This window comes from Bufo bufo, chromosome 3, assembly GCF_905171765.1.
Source record: "Bufo bufo chromosome 3, aBufBuf1.1, whole genome shotgun sequence".
Taxonomy (NCBI): Eukaryota; Metazoa; Chordata; class Amphibia; order Anura; family Bufonidae; genus Bufo; species Bufo bufo.
Window position 1 is genome coordinate 388,183,209 of NC_053391.1, and position 17,219 is coordinate 388,200,427.

Genomic DNA, 17,219 nt, shown 5'->3' on the forward strand with positions numbered 1-17,219 from the left:
AATGTAGCTTTGAGTGGGAGCAGAGTACAACACATGATGTAACAATAAATGGGTGAATGCAGCTTTGGATGTGAGTGGTACCTAAAAAACATGGTATGGGCGCAGCTCTGAGTATGGGTAGCGCATGAAAAGCATGGTATAAAGCAGATGTATAAATGCAACCTGAAAGTGAGCAGAGTATTGACATGATGCGAAACCAGACACGTGGACGCAGCTCTAGTAGTGAAAGGAGTTTAGGACAAGATGTGAAAGCAGACATGCGGACGCAGCTTTGGATGTGAACAGAATATTAACTTGATGTGACAGCAGACATGGAAAGCGGCTTCGGCGAGTGAGGTATACGACCTGGTGTAGCAGTAGAAGTGTGAACACAACTTTGGGTATAAGCAGAGCATGAAATTTGGTATAAACGCAGCTCTGGTTGTGAGTGGAGCAAGGTGGGAACACCAGGGTGGTGCATCCAGAGCATGAAAACGGAGTAACAGTAGCAGCTATGGCTGTAAGCCGAGTATACAACATGTAATACCAGGCGTGTAATACGGATCCGGCTGGGTACGGAATGAGATGTAACAGCCAACAGGTGAATGCAGCTTGAATGTGAGACCAATCTGAGTGAATATGAACCAAGAGTAGAAAAGTGCAGGACAGTAAGGACGTGCGGATGCAGCATAGGACATGAAATAAAAGCCGAAAGTGTAAATGCCGCTCAGGATAACAGCAGAGCATGAAAGTGCGGCAGGGTTTTTAAGTACTTGGAGCAGTGAAATACATGAAGTCTAAAGATGGTGGTAGCAGGGGAGACACATGGCAAGGAACAGCTACAGCAAGAGGCCTAAACAATAAACGCTGCGTCTGATCTCCAAACATGACGTCACGTGCAGCCCGGGTAACTATTTCTTTACAGCAAACCGGCTGAAGTAACTTTTCATACGAGACGAGCGAAACAAAGTGAAACTTGTAAGATTTGTAGGAACTAACTCCTATTACCAACAAACAAAGTTGAAAAGAAAATAGAAGTATTTAGGCCCAACGAACAAACCTGAGGTAGCAGATTCTGAGGCAAAGCCTCCCGTTCGCTAGCAAAATCGGTTCCAACCGGCCAGGAGAGACGGCCCCGGCCCAACCTACTTACATAGTATCGCGCGTGCATACCACGGTAGCAGAGAGCAAAATATGAAGCTCCATGCTGCAAAGAAAGACTCCTACCACCAGAGAAGCTAGTTTGCTAATGACACCCAGCAGCAGCTGTGCACCTGAGAACACGAGGCTGTGGCTCGTATATGAAGAGCCTCCGCCCCTCCCACAAATGCAGGCTGACTAATCAGCCTTACCAATTATTGGCATTTAATAATGCAGTTTCAAAAAAGACCTTGTTAAGAATTGATTCGCTCATCCTTTAACTTAATTATTTTATTTGCCAATTGCCCAACTGTGGGGCCAAATTACCAGGAACAAATGTTGGTATGAACACTGATTCCAGATAATAGGCCCATGTAAATGTTCAGTGGATCACCCAATGAATGAATCAAATGCCGTTCATTGGGCTAAATCATTTCTGGCCTGCAGTGCTATATGAACATTAATCTGCTACCCAGAAACAATTAATCTGTATGGGGATGAGCGATTGCAGCAGCCATTACTTGTCCCCATACAGTAGAGGTGATTGCTGCATGCAAATGCAGCTCTTCACCTCCACCGACAAGCAGGTAATTATCGGTAAGGAATGGTCCCTTCCCGATAATATGGTAAAAAGCTTATCCATGTAAATACCCTTAAAAGACAAGGCGGCACTGCCAAGAAAAAGATTCACTCTCTAGAGGCGACAAGGGTTCTTTACCATAACAGCTGTGAATCTGTGGATAGCCTACATCAAGAGCTGGTCACAACAGGAACAGTTGATGGCTTAAGGCTACTTTTACACTAGCATTTTGGCTTTCCGTTTGGGGGATACATTCAGGGTTCTCACAAGCGGTCCAAAACGGATCAGTATTGCCCCAATGCATTCTGAATAGTAAAGGATCCACTCAGAATGCATCAGTCACCATTCTGCTCTGGAGGCGGACATCAAACGCTGCCTCCAGCGTTTTGCTGTCCGCCTGACGAAGTGGATCGAAACAGATCCGTCCTGGCACACAGTGTAAGTCAATGGGGACGGATCCATTTTCTCTGACACAATCTGGCACAATAGAAAATGGATCCATCCCCTATTGACTTTCAATGGTGTTCAAGACGGATCCATCATGGCTATAGAAGACATAATACAACCGGATCCGTTCACGACGGATGCATGCGGTTGTATTATTGTAACGGAAGCGTTTTTGCAGATCCATAATGGATCCGCAAAAAACGCTAGTGTGAAAGTAGCCTATTTTTTTTAGAACAGAATAACTATCTTCTACTATCTAACTTTTTTTTTTTCTCTAATTTGCCGTCATGTTTCAGAATTTATAAAAGACTATTAAACAAGTAACATTTTGGGTCAAAAGTCCTTTGTAACTCTGGTGGTTGCTCCATACATATTTAATTTCTTGTTTTTAAAATCATTAAGCTAGCACTACTGGTTGTTAAACGCCATATGTTTCAGGAAAAAAGGTAGTTGGGAGATCGAATTGTGTTTTTTATGATAATTTTTCCACATTTAATGTTAATGTGTGTGACGGCTTTGCTATAGCTTCAGAATTGACATATGCTCTTTAAAAGCAATCTATCCTAGATAATTGACCATTATGCAATGCTGCATCTGTAATCCCTCATTTCTCATCTAAAGCTTAATAAATAGATGGTTCTGAGAAAAAGTTTTTGAATAGAGAGTCGAATAGAAAAAGTAATTCATAGTTCAATGTTTTCTTATGATTTGAAATGCTAATGCATGCAAAATTAAACATAAAATTAAACAGCCACAAAAGCTGTTAAAACTGGGTTTCGCAAAGAAACACTGAATAGGCATTTTTTTTTTAATCATTGCTTCCACCTCTACAACATTTACATGAAAAAGGAAATGCTTTAAATGAAACTTTTGCATAAAAATGTGCCACAAACAAGAACTGAGGACAGAGCTATCAGATAAATTTTCTATTTAAACTAAAAATAGAAATGGGAAAACTTTTTTAAGATGGTTAGTTCAGGTAACACACTATTGTGCCAAGCTAAATTAAACATATTAGGGATCATTTATTAACACCTAGAGGACTCTACGATTTTCTGTAACTTTTTTATTTTACTGTTCACATAGTCATATGAGGGATAGTTTTTTACAGGACAAGTTGTACTTTCTAATGGCACCATTTAATATTGCCTATGATGTAGTGGGAGTAGGGAAAAAAATCCAAATGGAGTGGAAAAGACTGAAATTTCACCACAGTTTTATGGGTTTTGTCTATTGCAAGCATAGACTTCTATTATCAATGAATGCAATACGGAATGCCTCTTATAGCTTCCATGGTGGATGCCATCATAGAATCCAGTTATGGTCCGTGGTAGTGGAATCCATAACAGGAATCTTCGATAACCCAAACCAGAACTTTGGATGCCGAACTTAAAACGTAAGTTCGCTCAACACTAGTAATTAGCAGTAAACCATGGACACAAATCCATAGCACTTATGCCAGGTGTGAAAGAACTCTAAAAAATGTAATTTGTATCAGCAGAAATGAAGGGGAATCTTTATATCTATGGCATTCATGCTGAACGCAACTTTAAAAAAAAAATGTAATTACACCAGATACCTGGTAAACATCCATTCATACATGACCAGAATTAGGAGTTAAAAGCAATACATAATCCATATATCAACACAAGTTTATCTGTGACATAAACCTGAAAATGATCGATCCATTTTTCTCTGTGCAATTCAAAATCATAAAATGCTAAAATATCTATACAGTACATCAATACACTTGAAAAACCTCAAACGTCAGGATTTATGCTATAGAAAAGATATCTTAATTTCTGTGCACCATTTTATTTTGGTAATAGAATAGTTTTGAACCCCCGTTTTTGGAAAATATCACTAAAAGGGTAGATTTATTAAAATGCTCTAAAATTAAGACAACTTAAACCTAAATGAAACAGGCAGAAGATACGCCAAATTTAGCACAGTCATTCACGCTGTGTGATAGATTTGGAGCATTTTGCTAGATATGAAATTTTTCTCTTTCCTACACCACCTCTTCAGGTAGGTCATAGCACTGAAGAGATCCACCGAACTGAAACAAAACTAATATAGCTTAAACTCATTAGATAAATCTGGCACATTTGACTGAGCCGCCGATTGTTGGGTAGGAAGCGTTCCTTCCCGACATTCGGCTGCTCGTTCACAGTATGAGGACAAGGGATTGCTATAGAGATCCCTGCTCCACATACAGAATTGTGGCTTGATTGATGGTGTCTACACAAGCGACATGATCACCCGATAAACTAGCCTTTCGCTCATTCATCGGGTGATTGGTGGCACATTTAGATGGCCAGATGATCGAGGACGAATGTTCGTAGAAGATATTATGGACGATATAGGTGCATCTAAATGCACCTAAACACATTAAGCAAGATTCATACACTCTATCACACAGCATGAACCACTGTTATCAATTTGATGTGTGTCTGGTCTAGTTTTAAGCTGTCTAAAGTGAAGCCAGTAATAATACCGGTGTATCTACTCGTATAGTTTGTGTTATTCATCAACATCTGCAAACTTGATTGAGCCTAAAACAGAGGTAAGCCTTTCATTTTAAGGGTGTGTTCAAACATTTAGATCTTTTGATGCAGATTTTGAAGAAAAAATCAGGAATGGAATATGAACAGAGGGGACTTATAAATCAAAGACTGCAACTTTTCTTTTTAAACCCATTCTTGGTTTTGGATTAAAAAAAATATATATATCTAAAAACTTGAACGTGTGAACATACCCTGCAAGTGATTTACCACCTCCCCTCAAAGTTCATAAGCTGCTCCTATGTTAAAAGCTCTTTTATGAGGTTTTCCAGGATGACTATGTTTTTTAACAGATATGTTCATGTAGTTACTTACCTCATGTATATCTTCCCACATTTTTTTTTTTTCAATTTGGACTCTCCTGACCCATTTTCACCATGTACAAAAATCTGTCTGGCATGTTTTCATGCCAGAATATAGTACTTCTTGTTACTGTATCCAACCAAACCCATGAGGCACTTTTCCTTTCTCTGCTCCAGCAATGCCCCTACTTTATATCTCCTCCAACCCAGCTAATTATATATTTCCCTATTACTTCCCTTGTAGCTGATTTCACAAGCCCATCAACATGGAAGTAGAAGAGAGCTGCATGGTCATGGTTATGTAATAGGAAATAGAAATACATTACAAAATTACAGTTACCTAAATAAATAATTTGGGGAAAAAGTCAGTGCACCTTATAAGGCGAATCTGTCAAGGAACATGACCAGCGGCACCTTGCAGGCTGATACCCAGGGGCACGCTGCCAGTGTTAAGAAGTGAGGCGGCGCCCTCTAGGAGAAAGTGTGGGGGCAGGCAGTGGCCACTGAAGCTGAATGTAGCCAGCCCGCATGTCCTGTGTTCTGCAGTGCTCTGATCCAGCTCAAAAGGCAGGGGAGAAGACGAGCGATTCTCCTTCTCCTTCTCCTATGCGTTGCTGCCCTACATGTTAAGCTGATTGGTGGTGGGTGCCAGCTGCTCCACTGCCTCCACCAATCAGCTTAGTCAGTCGCCTAACCGAACACCACTGCTGTACTAGGAAGAAGGATGGAAGGGACGTTCCTGAGCCTCTGGCGCCCTAAGTCAGCACTGCTATCCCCTGGGATTCCTGGACTGCCTCCACCTGAAGTTCCTGGGTGAGTGACAGCCTAGATATGAAGAAGTGCAGTTCAGGGGCCGACCTGGACAAATATGTATTACATATGACTATAACCTCGTTCATCCATAGGAATACACCCATTTGTATTCTTAAGGATGAGAAGAGTTATAGTACCTGCTCTCCAACAGCAGCCGTTTTGGAAATGAGCAGCATTTTTTAGAAGTAGATTCAAAAGAAATGAGAAATATAGAGGGAGGACTTATCCTTCCTGCTGGATCCACTTCTGGATTTGGCTCAAAAAACTTTCAGAAAAGCCACAAAAAGCTGTATGTGACACCAGCCTAATGTTTCAGAACAAGCTCTGTTGACAGATTATAAAACCTTTTTATAACATCCTCTACTAGTTGGATGTAAAAAAAAAAAAAAAAAAAAAAAAAAAAAAATTTCAATTAGAAAACACCATTTCATGTTAGTATAAATATTATAGAATATCACAGCAATACTGTATAAGGCCCCTTGCAGACGAGCGTGTGTCATGCTGCGCCGCTCCCGGCCTGACCTCAGAAGTTTAATTTATGCAGAAGCCCATAAAAGGTTTGCATCAGGATGCAATATATGTGAAACAAGGAAGAAGAATGGCCAACTGGTGCTGTAGCTTACCTACAGTGGTGATTTAAAGTTTGTGAACCCTCGAGAATTTTCTATATTTCTGCATAAATTTGGCCTAAAACTACATCATTTCATCACACAAGTTCTAAAAGTAGATAAAGATAACCAAATCAAACAAATGAGGAAAATTATCCAATATCGCATGTCTGTGAGTGGCAAAAGTTTGTGAACCTTTGCTTTCAATATCTGGTGTGAGTCCTTTGTGCAGCAATAAGTGACACTAAACATTTCCGGTAATTGTTGATTAGTTCTGCATCGGCTTAGGGGAATTTTAGACCATTCCTCGGTACAAAACAGCTTAAGCTCTGTTATCTTGGCAGGTTTCCTCCCATAAACTGCTCAGTTCAGGTCATTCCCCAATATTTCTATTGGATAAAGGTCAGGACTTTGACTTGGCAATTACAGGGCACAACCTATGTAATGATTCATCCCCTTGCTGAATTTTCTACATGCTGGCTACCCTGTCACCAACCTAACATACAATGCAGATAAAGCCCTTAATGAACAATTGTGCCATGTCCAGCCAAGTAATTCAGGACAATAGACCAGCAGTCAGATAGGAACTCCATGCATCGTAAATCACTATGATGCAGTGCGTTCAGGTCAGAGGAGCCGCCATTGGATAGGGAAATGTGGCTGACACATGGGCCGTGTTTCCCATACCTAGCATGGTTGTACGCATGAGCGCTTAGGGAAGAGGTAAGAATCAATATGAAGGATATGGAGAGATGATGTGCATGAGCCGTAAGGTAGTACAGCATTCTGCCTAAAACAACCCTTTTCTACAAATATTTCAGAGACTTGTATGACAGATTTGCAGGTTCATGAGCAAAATGAAGCAACTATTCCAATTACAAAACATAATCATATGGCAGCTTTGTATGTGAACTAGCATACACATGCCATTTATTGTATGTTTAAACAAACAGGACACTTGGTGAATAGCCAATCCTTTGCATATGTGACCCGACTCATGAATTCCAGTGTCTAGATGAAAATGACATATAATGTGTGCAAACACGAAGTTAAATTTCAGCTAGAAAATGCAAGGAATTAAGCCTAAAACAACATTCGGGAAGCGACAGAATGAATCAATGACTGGTGTTTGTCTTTCGGTAATTATTCTGTGCCTAGTTTCCTGCTGGCAGAGGATCCAGGTTAAAATGAAAGACCTGTCACCATGCACGACCACAGCTAACTTTCATTTAATTTCTGCCATAAAACAACAGCTGCAGTATAGCCGTCAGTAGGAGGAATAATTAAATCTCAGTACACTAAACTCGATAAATCAGACTGTAGGAGTACTTTGGTTCTACTCTCCATGGTTGTGTTATGTTCACAAACGTGCTGTAATATAGAAGCCAAGTCATGTCTACATGCAAGTGTAAGACCTCTCTCACACGTCAGTGAATCACAGATGTTCTCCATGTACTCTTTCATTTTTATCTATTGTATCTATTTTCAGCTCAGTGATTTTCCAGTGACTGTTGGTCAGTGGTTACTTTGGTCCATGATGAAACAAACCCAATGATGCCAATCAGTCTGTGAATACCACTGACACAACACAGAGGGCATCAATGTTCTATCACCATTGGTAGAAGAAACAAATTTTCAGCCCAGCAGTGTACGTGGACTATGGATGACACATGGACCAAACATGGCTCCTTCCTGTATATCTTCACGGATGAACCACTGACCATCTTGTCACAGATGCCATTACGGACACCGACGTGTGAAACAGTCCTAAAGGCAAAGCTATACAAGTTTTCCTTGAAATTCTATTTGCTTAAAACAACAGTGTTAAAAGGGGTTTTCCGGTGAGGTCATTCTGTTAAGACAGGCCAGAAAGGGTTAAAAATAACAAAGAAGCTTTATTCACTTCCACCAAACCCTGCTACTGCCATTCAGATGCTGCTCTGGTCCACAGGAGAGGCCTGCTCAGCCAATCAATGGCCTTAGCAGGGGGCTTTCTTGGCATTTAAGTGTTGAGTTGGGACAGGAAGCAGAGGACAGTGGGGATCAGAGCGGCATCGGAGCAGCAGTTGCCTTGATCGGCAGAGGTAAGCAATGCTTCTTTATTATTGTAAAGAAATTTTGACCCATTTTTAAGCAAAATTATATGCATAGAAATCCTCACAATACAAAGGTATCCCTGTGGATAGGTGATAAGTATGTAATTTGTAGGGGTCCGACTACGGTTACCCTCCACCGATCACAAGAACAGTCCCTTGCATCTGTATTGCTGAAGCAGCAGGTTGAGCATGTGCATGGCCACTCCATACACTCTCTTTGGGACTGTTAGAAACAGCAGAACTCTGCATTTTGGATTTCTCTGGCACTATCACAGAGAGTGAATAGAACAGAAGAATGCATGCTAGACCTGCTGTTTTAGCCATTTGGGTACAAAGAACTGTTCTTATGATCAGTGGTGATACTAGTGGTGGGACCCCTGCCAATCAGATACTTATCTTATCTGGTGGATAGGAGATAAATGTATAATGAGGTACAACCCCTTTATGCAGTGACACACTGGCATTCCTTCTTCTGTATCTGCTCTTATTCTGTACATATGGACACTGCACAGTACCACTTCTCTTGTCCTGTATACTTGGTGTAATCACCACTATCTGCTTGTATTCTGTACATATAGACACTGCACAGTACCACTTCTCTTGTCCTGTATACTTGGTGTAATCATCACTATCTGCTTGTATTCTGTACATATAGTCACTGCACAGTACCACTTCTCTTGTCCTGTATAATTGGTGTAAACATCACTATCTGCTTGTATTCTGTACATATGGACACTGCACAGTACCACTTCTCTTGTCCAGTATAATGAGTGTAATTCTCACTGTCTGCTCTTATTCTGTACATATGGACACTGGACAGTACCACTTCTCCTGACCTGTATACTGGGTGTAATTCCCAGTATCTGCTTGTATTCTGTACATATGGACACTGCACAGTACCACTTCTGCTGACCTGTATACTGGGTGTAATTCCCAGTATCTGCTCTTATTCTGTATACATAGACACTGCACAGTACCACTTCTGCTGTCCTGTATACTGGGTGTAATTCCCAGTATTTGCTCTTATTCTGTATACATAGACACTGCACAGTACCACTTCTCCTGTCCTGTATACTGGGTGTTATCCTCAGTAATCTGCTCTTACTGTGTGTGTGTGTGTGTGTGTGTGTGTGTGTGTATGTGTGTGTGTATGTGTGTGTGTGTGTGTGTGTGTGTGTATATATATATATATATATATATATATATACACACACACTGCTCAAAAAAATAAAGGGAACACTTAAACAACACAATGTAACTCCAAGTCAATCACACTTCTGTGAAATCAAACTGTCCACTTAGGAAGCAACACTAAGTGACAATCAATTTCACATGCTGTTGTGCAAATGGGATAGACAACAGGTGGAAATTATAGGCAATTAGCAAGACACCCCCAATAAAGGAGTGGTTCTGCAGGTGGTGACCACAGACCACTTCTCAGTTCCTATGCTTCCTGGCTGATGTTTTGGTCACTTTTGAATGCTGGCGGTGCTTTCACTCTAGTGGTAGCATGAGACGGAGTCTACAACCCACACAAGTGGCTCAGGTAGTGCAGCTTATCCAGGATGGCACATCAATGTGAGCTGTGGCAAGAAGGTTTGCTGTGTCTGTCAGCGTAGTGTCCAGAGCATGGAGGCGCTACCAGGAGACAGGCCAGTACATCAGGAGACGTGGAGGAGGCCGTAGGAGGTTAACAACCCAGCAGCAGGACCGCTACCTCCGCCTTTGTGCAAGGAGGAACAGGAGGAGCACTGCCAGAGCCCTGCAAAATGACCTCCAGCAGGCCACAAATGTGCATGTGTCTGCTCAAACGGTCAGAAACAGACTCCATGAGGGTGATATGAGGGCCCGACATCCACAGGTGGGGGTTGTGATTACAGCCCAACACCATGCAGGATGTTTGGCATTTGCCAGAGAACACCAAGATTGGCAAATTCGCCACTGGCGCCCTGTGCTCTTCACAGATAAAAGCAGGTTCACACTGAGCACATGTGACAGATGTGACAGAGTCTGGAGACGCTGTGGAGAACGTTGTGCTGCCTGCAACATCCTCCAGCATGACCGGTTTGGCATTGTGTCAGTAATGGTGTGGGGTGGCATTTCTTTGGAGGGCCACACAGCCCTCCATGTGCTCGCCAAAGGTAGCCTGACTGCCATTAGGTACCGAGATGAGATCCTCAGACCCCTTGTGAGACCATATGCTGGTGCGGTTGGCCCTGGGTTCCTCCTAATGCAAGACAAACCTAGACCTCATGTGGCTGGAGTGTGTCAGCAGTTCCTGCAAGACGAAGGTATTGATGCTATGGACTGGCCCGCCCGTTCCCCAGACCTGAATCCAATTGAGCACATCTGGGACATCATGTCTCGCTCTATCCACCAACATCACGTTGCACCAAGACTGTCCAGGAGTTGGCAGATGCTTTAGTCCAGGTCTGGGAGGAGATCCCTCAGGAGACCGTCCGCCACCTCATCAGGAGCATACACAGGCGTTGTAGGGAGGTCATACAGCACGTGGAGGCCACACACACTACTGAGCCTCATTTTGACTTGTTTTAAGGACATTACATCAAAGTTGGATCAGCCTGTAGTGTGTTTTTCCACTTTAATTTTGAGTGTGACTCCAAATCCAGACCTCCATGGGTTGAAAAATTTGATTTCCATTTTTTTATTTTTGTGTGATTTTGTTGTCAGGATATTCAACTATTTAAAGAACAAAGTATTTCTGAATAATTAACTCAGATCTAGGATGTGTTATTTTTGTGTTCCCTTTATTTTTTTGAGCAGTGTATATATATATATATATATATACACACACATACATACACTTCATAGTATCACTTCTCATGTAATGAATACTGGGTGTAATTACCAGTATCTGCTCTTTTTTGGTATACATACACTGCACAGTAATACTTCTCATGTCCTGTATACTGCAGTATTCTGCCAGCAACATGTTATAGAGCAGGAGGAGCTGAGAAGATATACAGATGTACTGTACCAAGCACCAAAATCAGCGGGTTAGCGCGCCATCCTAAAGATTTATTCACACGTCCGCAAGTGTTTTGCGGTCCGCAAATTGCGGATCCGCAAAAGGCGGACACCGGCCATGTGCGTTCTGCATTTTGCGGACCGCACATGGCTGGCACTTTAAATAGAAATGCTTTTTCTTGTCCGTGTCTAGTGATGAGCGTCAGGGGCAATATTCGAATTTGCGATATTTTGCAAATATTTTCGTCATATATTCGCGAATTTGAGAATTCAAGATTATATTCTTCATTGCGAAATGTAATATTCACGTAATGCGCACAAAATACAGGAGTGGGTCGCTATAGCTACATTTTTCAAGCTGGTATAAGTTTCCTAGACTAGAGAAAATGGTTGGCACGGCAGAACATTAGAATAGCTTTATATGCAGATAGAGTGCGCCAATATATTTGCGCTTTCAAATTTTCGCCAATAGATGGGGTAGGCAAGTTTTCTATTGGTTGCTATTGATGTTGCTAAGCTGTTACAAAGCCTTCTCATTGGCCCACAAGCTAGAAGATGGGAGTGATGATCACCTGATGTGTACTGTGTAAAAAACAAAACAAACCTAATATTCGATTTTACGAATATATAGAGTTATACTCTAAATATTCTCGAATTCTCAAAGTGCCGATATTCGTGATTAAAATTCGCTATCCGAATATTCGCCATGCTGTCCGTGTCTGTGTGCTGTCCACATCTTTTTTGGCCCCATTGAAAATGAATGGGTCCGGATCCGTTCCGTAATGTTGCGGAACGGATCCGGATCCATTTTGCGGGCGTGTGAATTGACCCTAACAGTGTAACTCAATACCAACATTAAGCTTTAGAAGCTTTGCACATAATTAAACTAAGCCATAGTGATAAGCTAGAATGATAACACTCCAGGTAAGACTTTACTGCTGGCTCCATCTGTATATATAGTTTTATAGGGAAAAGACTGAGCAAAACTTGTATTCTACTCATTCTGGGCTGTGACGTCAAGCAGGCGGGCCTATCTGTGATTGACAGCTTCCCTTCTATGACTGTGTATACAGATACACCTGTCAAGAACTGATAGGATCGCCTCCTTGACAAAGCCCAGAATGAGCAGGAATTTAAATGAATAAATTACAACTTGTACTGAATCAAAACTATACATCAATCTGTTCAGCTGCTCCATAACATGCTGTCTGTAGATTGCACTGCATTTTCAACGTGACAGGTTCGCTTTAACAAAAAATTCTTAGACCATTTGCTTAATCTAAAAATATGCCAAATCACGCTTTAAGACTGCAGTCCGTGTGGACCAGCATAAATAACAGTAACTAACAGGTAATAGTACTCCACCTAGTGGCTAAATTTGTGAAATATATTTGCAAATTCACACTACAGAATATATCCTGGTCTTTTGCATTAAGCAAAACTCATAGTGTACTTAAATTTAAAAATCTTTTTAAAATAATCACATAACTAATAAAGGTAAACATTGTTTTGTAGTATATACAATAAGAACAGAACCTTTAGAAAATACTGATGCTGAAAAATATACACTATCAAGGTTGGTTTTGTAGCTGGGCTAATCACCTAAATTCCAGGTGCACAGAGACGATCTCTAGTGTAAGCACATGTTCTATTCTATAATTTGCTCCTTGCATCATCTTCAACCAACCACCTACAATACTGAAAAATCTATTTAAGGCAGCAATACAATCTGCCTACCACACACAATATAAGACATTATTTTACTATATAGCTATCCAGTGAAAGAGCAATCCGACAGGCTGTTTCAGCAGAGGAACAGGCTGCTCTTCAATGTCGGAGCCCGTTTATTATAATGGGAAACAGTGGTGATACAGCTGCTCCCCTTCATTGATGCCGGACAAAAACTGTTGTGTGCAGCAATATTTGTCAGGTCGACTCCCAGCATAAATGCCGGGGAGTGGGCAGATTCTGTCCGGATCCCATTATAGTCAGGTTCAGCGGGCACGCGGCCTTCTCAGGCTATGCCGGTTTCAGAGACCTCCAGCAGGCTGTTTTCTGACGGAACAGCCTGCTGGATTGCTCTGCCGCCTGTGTTAAAGAAGCCATCAGGTTAAACTTTGAGAATTAAACATGTTCACGTATTATAAATACTAAGGTTTTAAAGGGACACTTCTATCAGAAAGGGGTATATTTTTAAACTCAATAGTTATAGAAAACATTTTTTGACTTTATGACTTTTTAATTTCAGCAGTACTATACCACTGAAAATTAAATAGAAAATATTGCTTCTTCTACAAAATACCGATACTTCTGTAGCAGTAAGCACAGAGAAACAAAACTCCTATACAGATAAGTAACGCCATTGTTAGTTTACTGCTGCTGTGAGGGAATATATTATCTGAATGGTAATCCTCATTATCAATAATAGATGAAGAATTGGGATATCAGTATGACATTTCTATTGTCTTGGGGGTAGGCCTAGATAAAGATGCCCACAAAACAGCATTGTACGTATCAGTTTAATGTGGAGGGTTATCCGGGACCACAGTGATGGTCTGACTGAAAGAGTTAAGCGAGCCCAATCTAACAAAACCAAGCAAAATACATGGTGGGACTTCATAATACTATATCCAGAAAACTATCCAGTAATTATTATTATTTTTTTATTTATTTATTACATGGTACATTCACATATAAGTTGTTAATATGTGCTAAAATGTTTGATGAAATTGTCCCTCTCTTTAAAGAATTGCAATTGAATAAAGTAAATATGAAGCATTTTCTAGCAGTGTTATAGCACTAATGCAGTAAGGAGTATGTTACAGCTACCCTGCAGATTATAAGAAATCACTGACCTCGTCCTTTTGCCCACGTGTAAGTTCGATTTGTTACAACGGTCCTCACATCTTGAATCTGAGGCTCGGCTTGTGCATGCCTCAGGTGAAGTTCACCGGCTTTATTTGAAATTTTCAGAGGTAAAATATATTTTGGGATACCTTTGTAAAACCAAGCTCCTGATCTCTTCCAGACCTGTAAAAGAAGAGACATATAATGTAATTAAAGGGAACCTGTTGATAGATTCCATACAATACCGCACTTTGTTTTAAGGGACTACTACAGTTCCACAGGATTCCTGGCATCCACGTCACTGCTTGTTTCTGTAGTAGACTGAATTGTTGCGTGCTTGAGTGTGCACAATATGCTGAAGGTACTGTACTTTGCTCTAGCCCGACTGTGTTAGGGTACATTCACAATTTTGCGGAACGGGTGCGGACCCATTCATTTCAATCGGGCCGCAAAAGATGTGGACAGCACTCCGTGTGCTGTCTGCATCCGTTGTTCCGTTACGCGCCCCCGCAAAAAAATATGTAGCATGTCTCATTCTTGTCCGCGATTGCGGACAAGAATAGGTATTCTCTATATAGCGCCGGCCATTTGCAGTCCGTGTTTTGCGGATCCACAATTTGCGGACCGCAAAACACTTACGGTCGTGTGAATGCACCCTTAGTACCAATTTTTTCATGATGTAGTACTGTCTACTCAATTCTGAAACATAAAAAATAAATTCAAAGGAGTATGAAAAATAAGAATAGAGCTGCTAATCATCTGTACATGGCTAGCACACCGAATCCTAGCACCTAGATAAATGGAAAATACTGTCATTTTACTTAAAGCCATTTTAATTGTCACACCATAAAGAATATGATAGCTAGAAGAACATATAATATGAATGCAAATATTGGCACTTATGTCCACTGCAATCTCCAGAATGTATGGAAATGTGACATTACAAGAGTAATTACCCGCGCTGGCAGAGTCTGACTAAAATGTGTAATTATGCTTTATGTTCTTTGACAAACAACAGTCTGATGGCTTTCAGAAATATAATAGGCGCAGTTTATGCCTGCCTCTCTGCACAGCTGGGAAAGATGAAATCAAATCTCCAATGTTACAAATTTCAGCCACAGAAAAGACAGAGATGACATTTCCCATGCAGACTTAAACCAAAACCTTCTGCATGAAGCTATGCTGTCTGAAAACACTGGACACTTATCATGAACTTGGACGCACTTTAGTAACCCGTTATGTAAACCTGGTATTATACACTCAGCACTTGCAATATGTGTTTCTACGCGATTTCTACACAGCCACCAGAGATGAGAAAATCGAAGTTGACAAAGTGGAATTCAATCCAAATTTCAGGAAAAACTTGATTCGCACCGAATCTGAATTTCCTCACACTTCGTGGTAACGAATCGCATTTTTTCCTAAAATGGCTGCTGCACGTGTTAGGACATGGAGCAAGGAACTCTAGGAATGAGGGATCACCCACAATGCCATGCATGCAGCCAATCAGCAGCCAGCCAGTCCTGTGATGTCACAGCCCTATAAATAGCCTCAGCCATCTTGGATTCAGCCATTTTCCAGTCTACTTAGTGCAGGGAGAGACGTCAGCAGGCGCTAGGGACAGTGGTAGAAAATACTTTAAAACTTTTATTTTGCTGTATAGAAGTTCAGGGAAAGGATAGGGAGGAATCATTCTACAGTATTGAAGCAGAACAGGGTTCAGAAGGGGAGGTTACAGCCTGAGTAATAGGAACAATCCTATTACACCTTGCTGCACTGACTGCGGATCTAAATTGCCATTATATATCTCTGTAATTCCAGCAAACCGTTCTTGTTATTGGGGTGCAAGTGCTGTTTGATACACCCATTGACAGGGTTTATTACAAGGAAATATTTCTACGTCTTATTTCCCCTTGTGTGGTGCAGCTATATGTTCTAAAGGATTTTTTTGCTTGTATTAGTGGGAAGGTCTGATTAGCCGTTGTGTGGTTGAAAATTACATCCCTTTTTCATGTGTATTAGTGGCACAAAAATATATATTTGTCGTTCAGCGGTGCAGTTATATGTTCTAAAGCCCTTTTTGGCGTGTATTAGTGGCAAAAAATATATATATTATTTGCCGTTCAGCGGTGCAGTTATATGTTCTAAAGCTTTTGTGGCGTGTATAAGTGGAAAAAAGTAGGGGCCTATTTGCCGTTCTGCGGTGCAGTTATATGTTCTAAAGCATTTTGTGGCGGGTATAAGTGGAAAAAAGTAAGGGCCTATTTGACATTCAGTGGTGCAGTTATATGTTCTAAAGCAGGGCTGGCCAACCTGCGGCTCTCCAGCTGTTGTAAAACTACAATTCCCACCATGCCATGCTGTAGGCTGATAGTTGTAGGCTGTCCGGGCATGCTGGGAGTTGTAGTTTTGCAACAGCTGGAGAGCCGCAGGTTGGCCAGCCCAGTTCTAAAGCGTTCTTTGCTGTGTATTAGTGGGAAAAAAGCAGACTTTTTTGGGGTGTTTTCATTTCCTTTTTATTTATTTATTTGATCTAACAGTATGTCAGTATGACAGAGAAGTGCCAGGCCCTGTACAGGAGAGTGGCAGAGACCTAAAGGTTTCTGGCGCAGGCACAGGTCGCAGCTGAGTAAGGGGGCGTGGCAGCTGGAGTCGTAGCTCCCTGTTCAACATCTCAGGTAGTTTTAAGACCACAAAGTCAAGGTACACATCATTCATTTGTAGAGCATGTCTTGAACGAACTGATTTTTGTACAATCTTGACTCAGCACTCACTTTTTAGGTCCTGTCTCAGTCATACACACAGAAGATGCAGTCTGCAGTAACTTTTAATTACATAACATGTGTCAGGAGTTC

General features: G+C 41.2%; 1 protein-coding gene across 3 annotated transcripts in view; it reads right to left on the reverse strand.

Moving 5' to 3' along the window:
• The window catches only part of RPH3AL (rabphilin 3A like (without C2 domains)), a 403,454-nt gene that overhangs the window by 99,606 nt on the left and 286,629 nt on the right, over positions 1–17,219 (reverse strand). For all 3 annotated transcript variants that reach the window (XM_040424764.1, XM_040424765.1, XM_040424763.1), the window contains one exon: positions 14,373–14,547. In XM_040424764.1, coding sequence (XP_040280698.1) covers positions 14,373–14,547 — 175 coding nt within the window. The remainder of the gene's footprint in view (positions 1–14,372; positions 14,548–17,219) is intronic.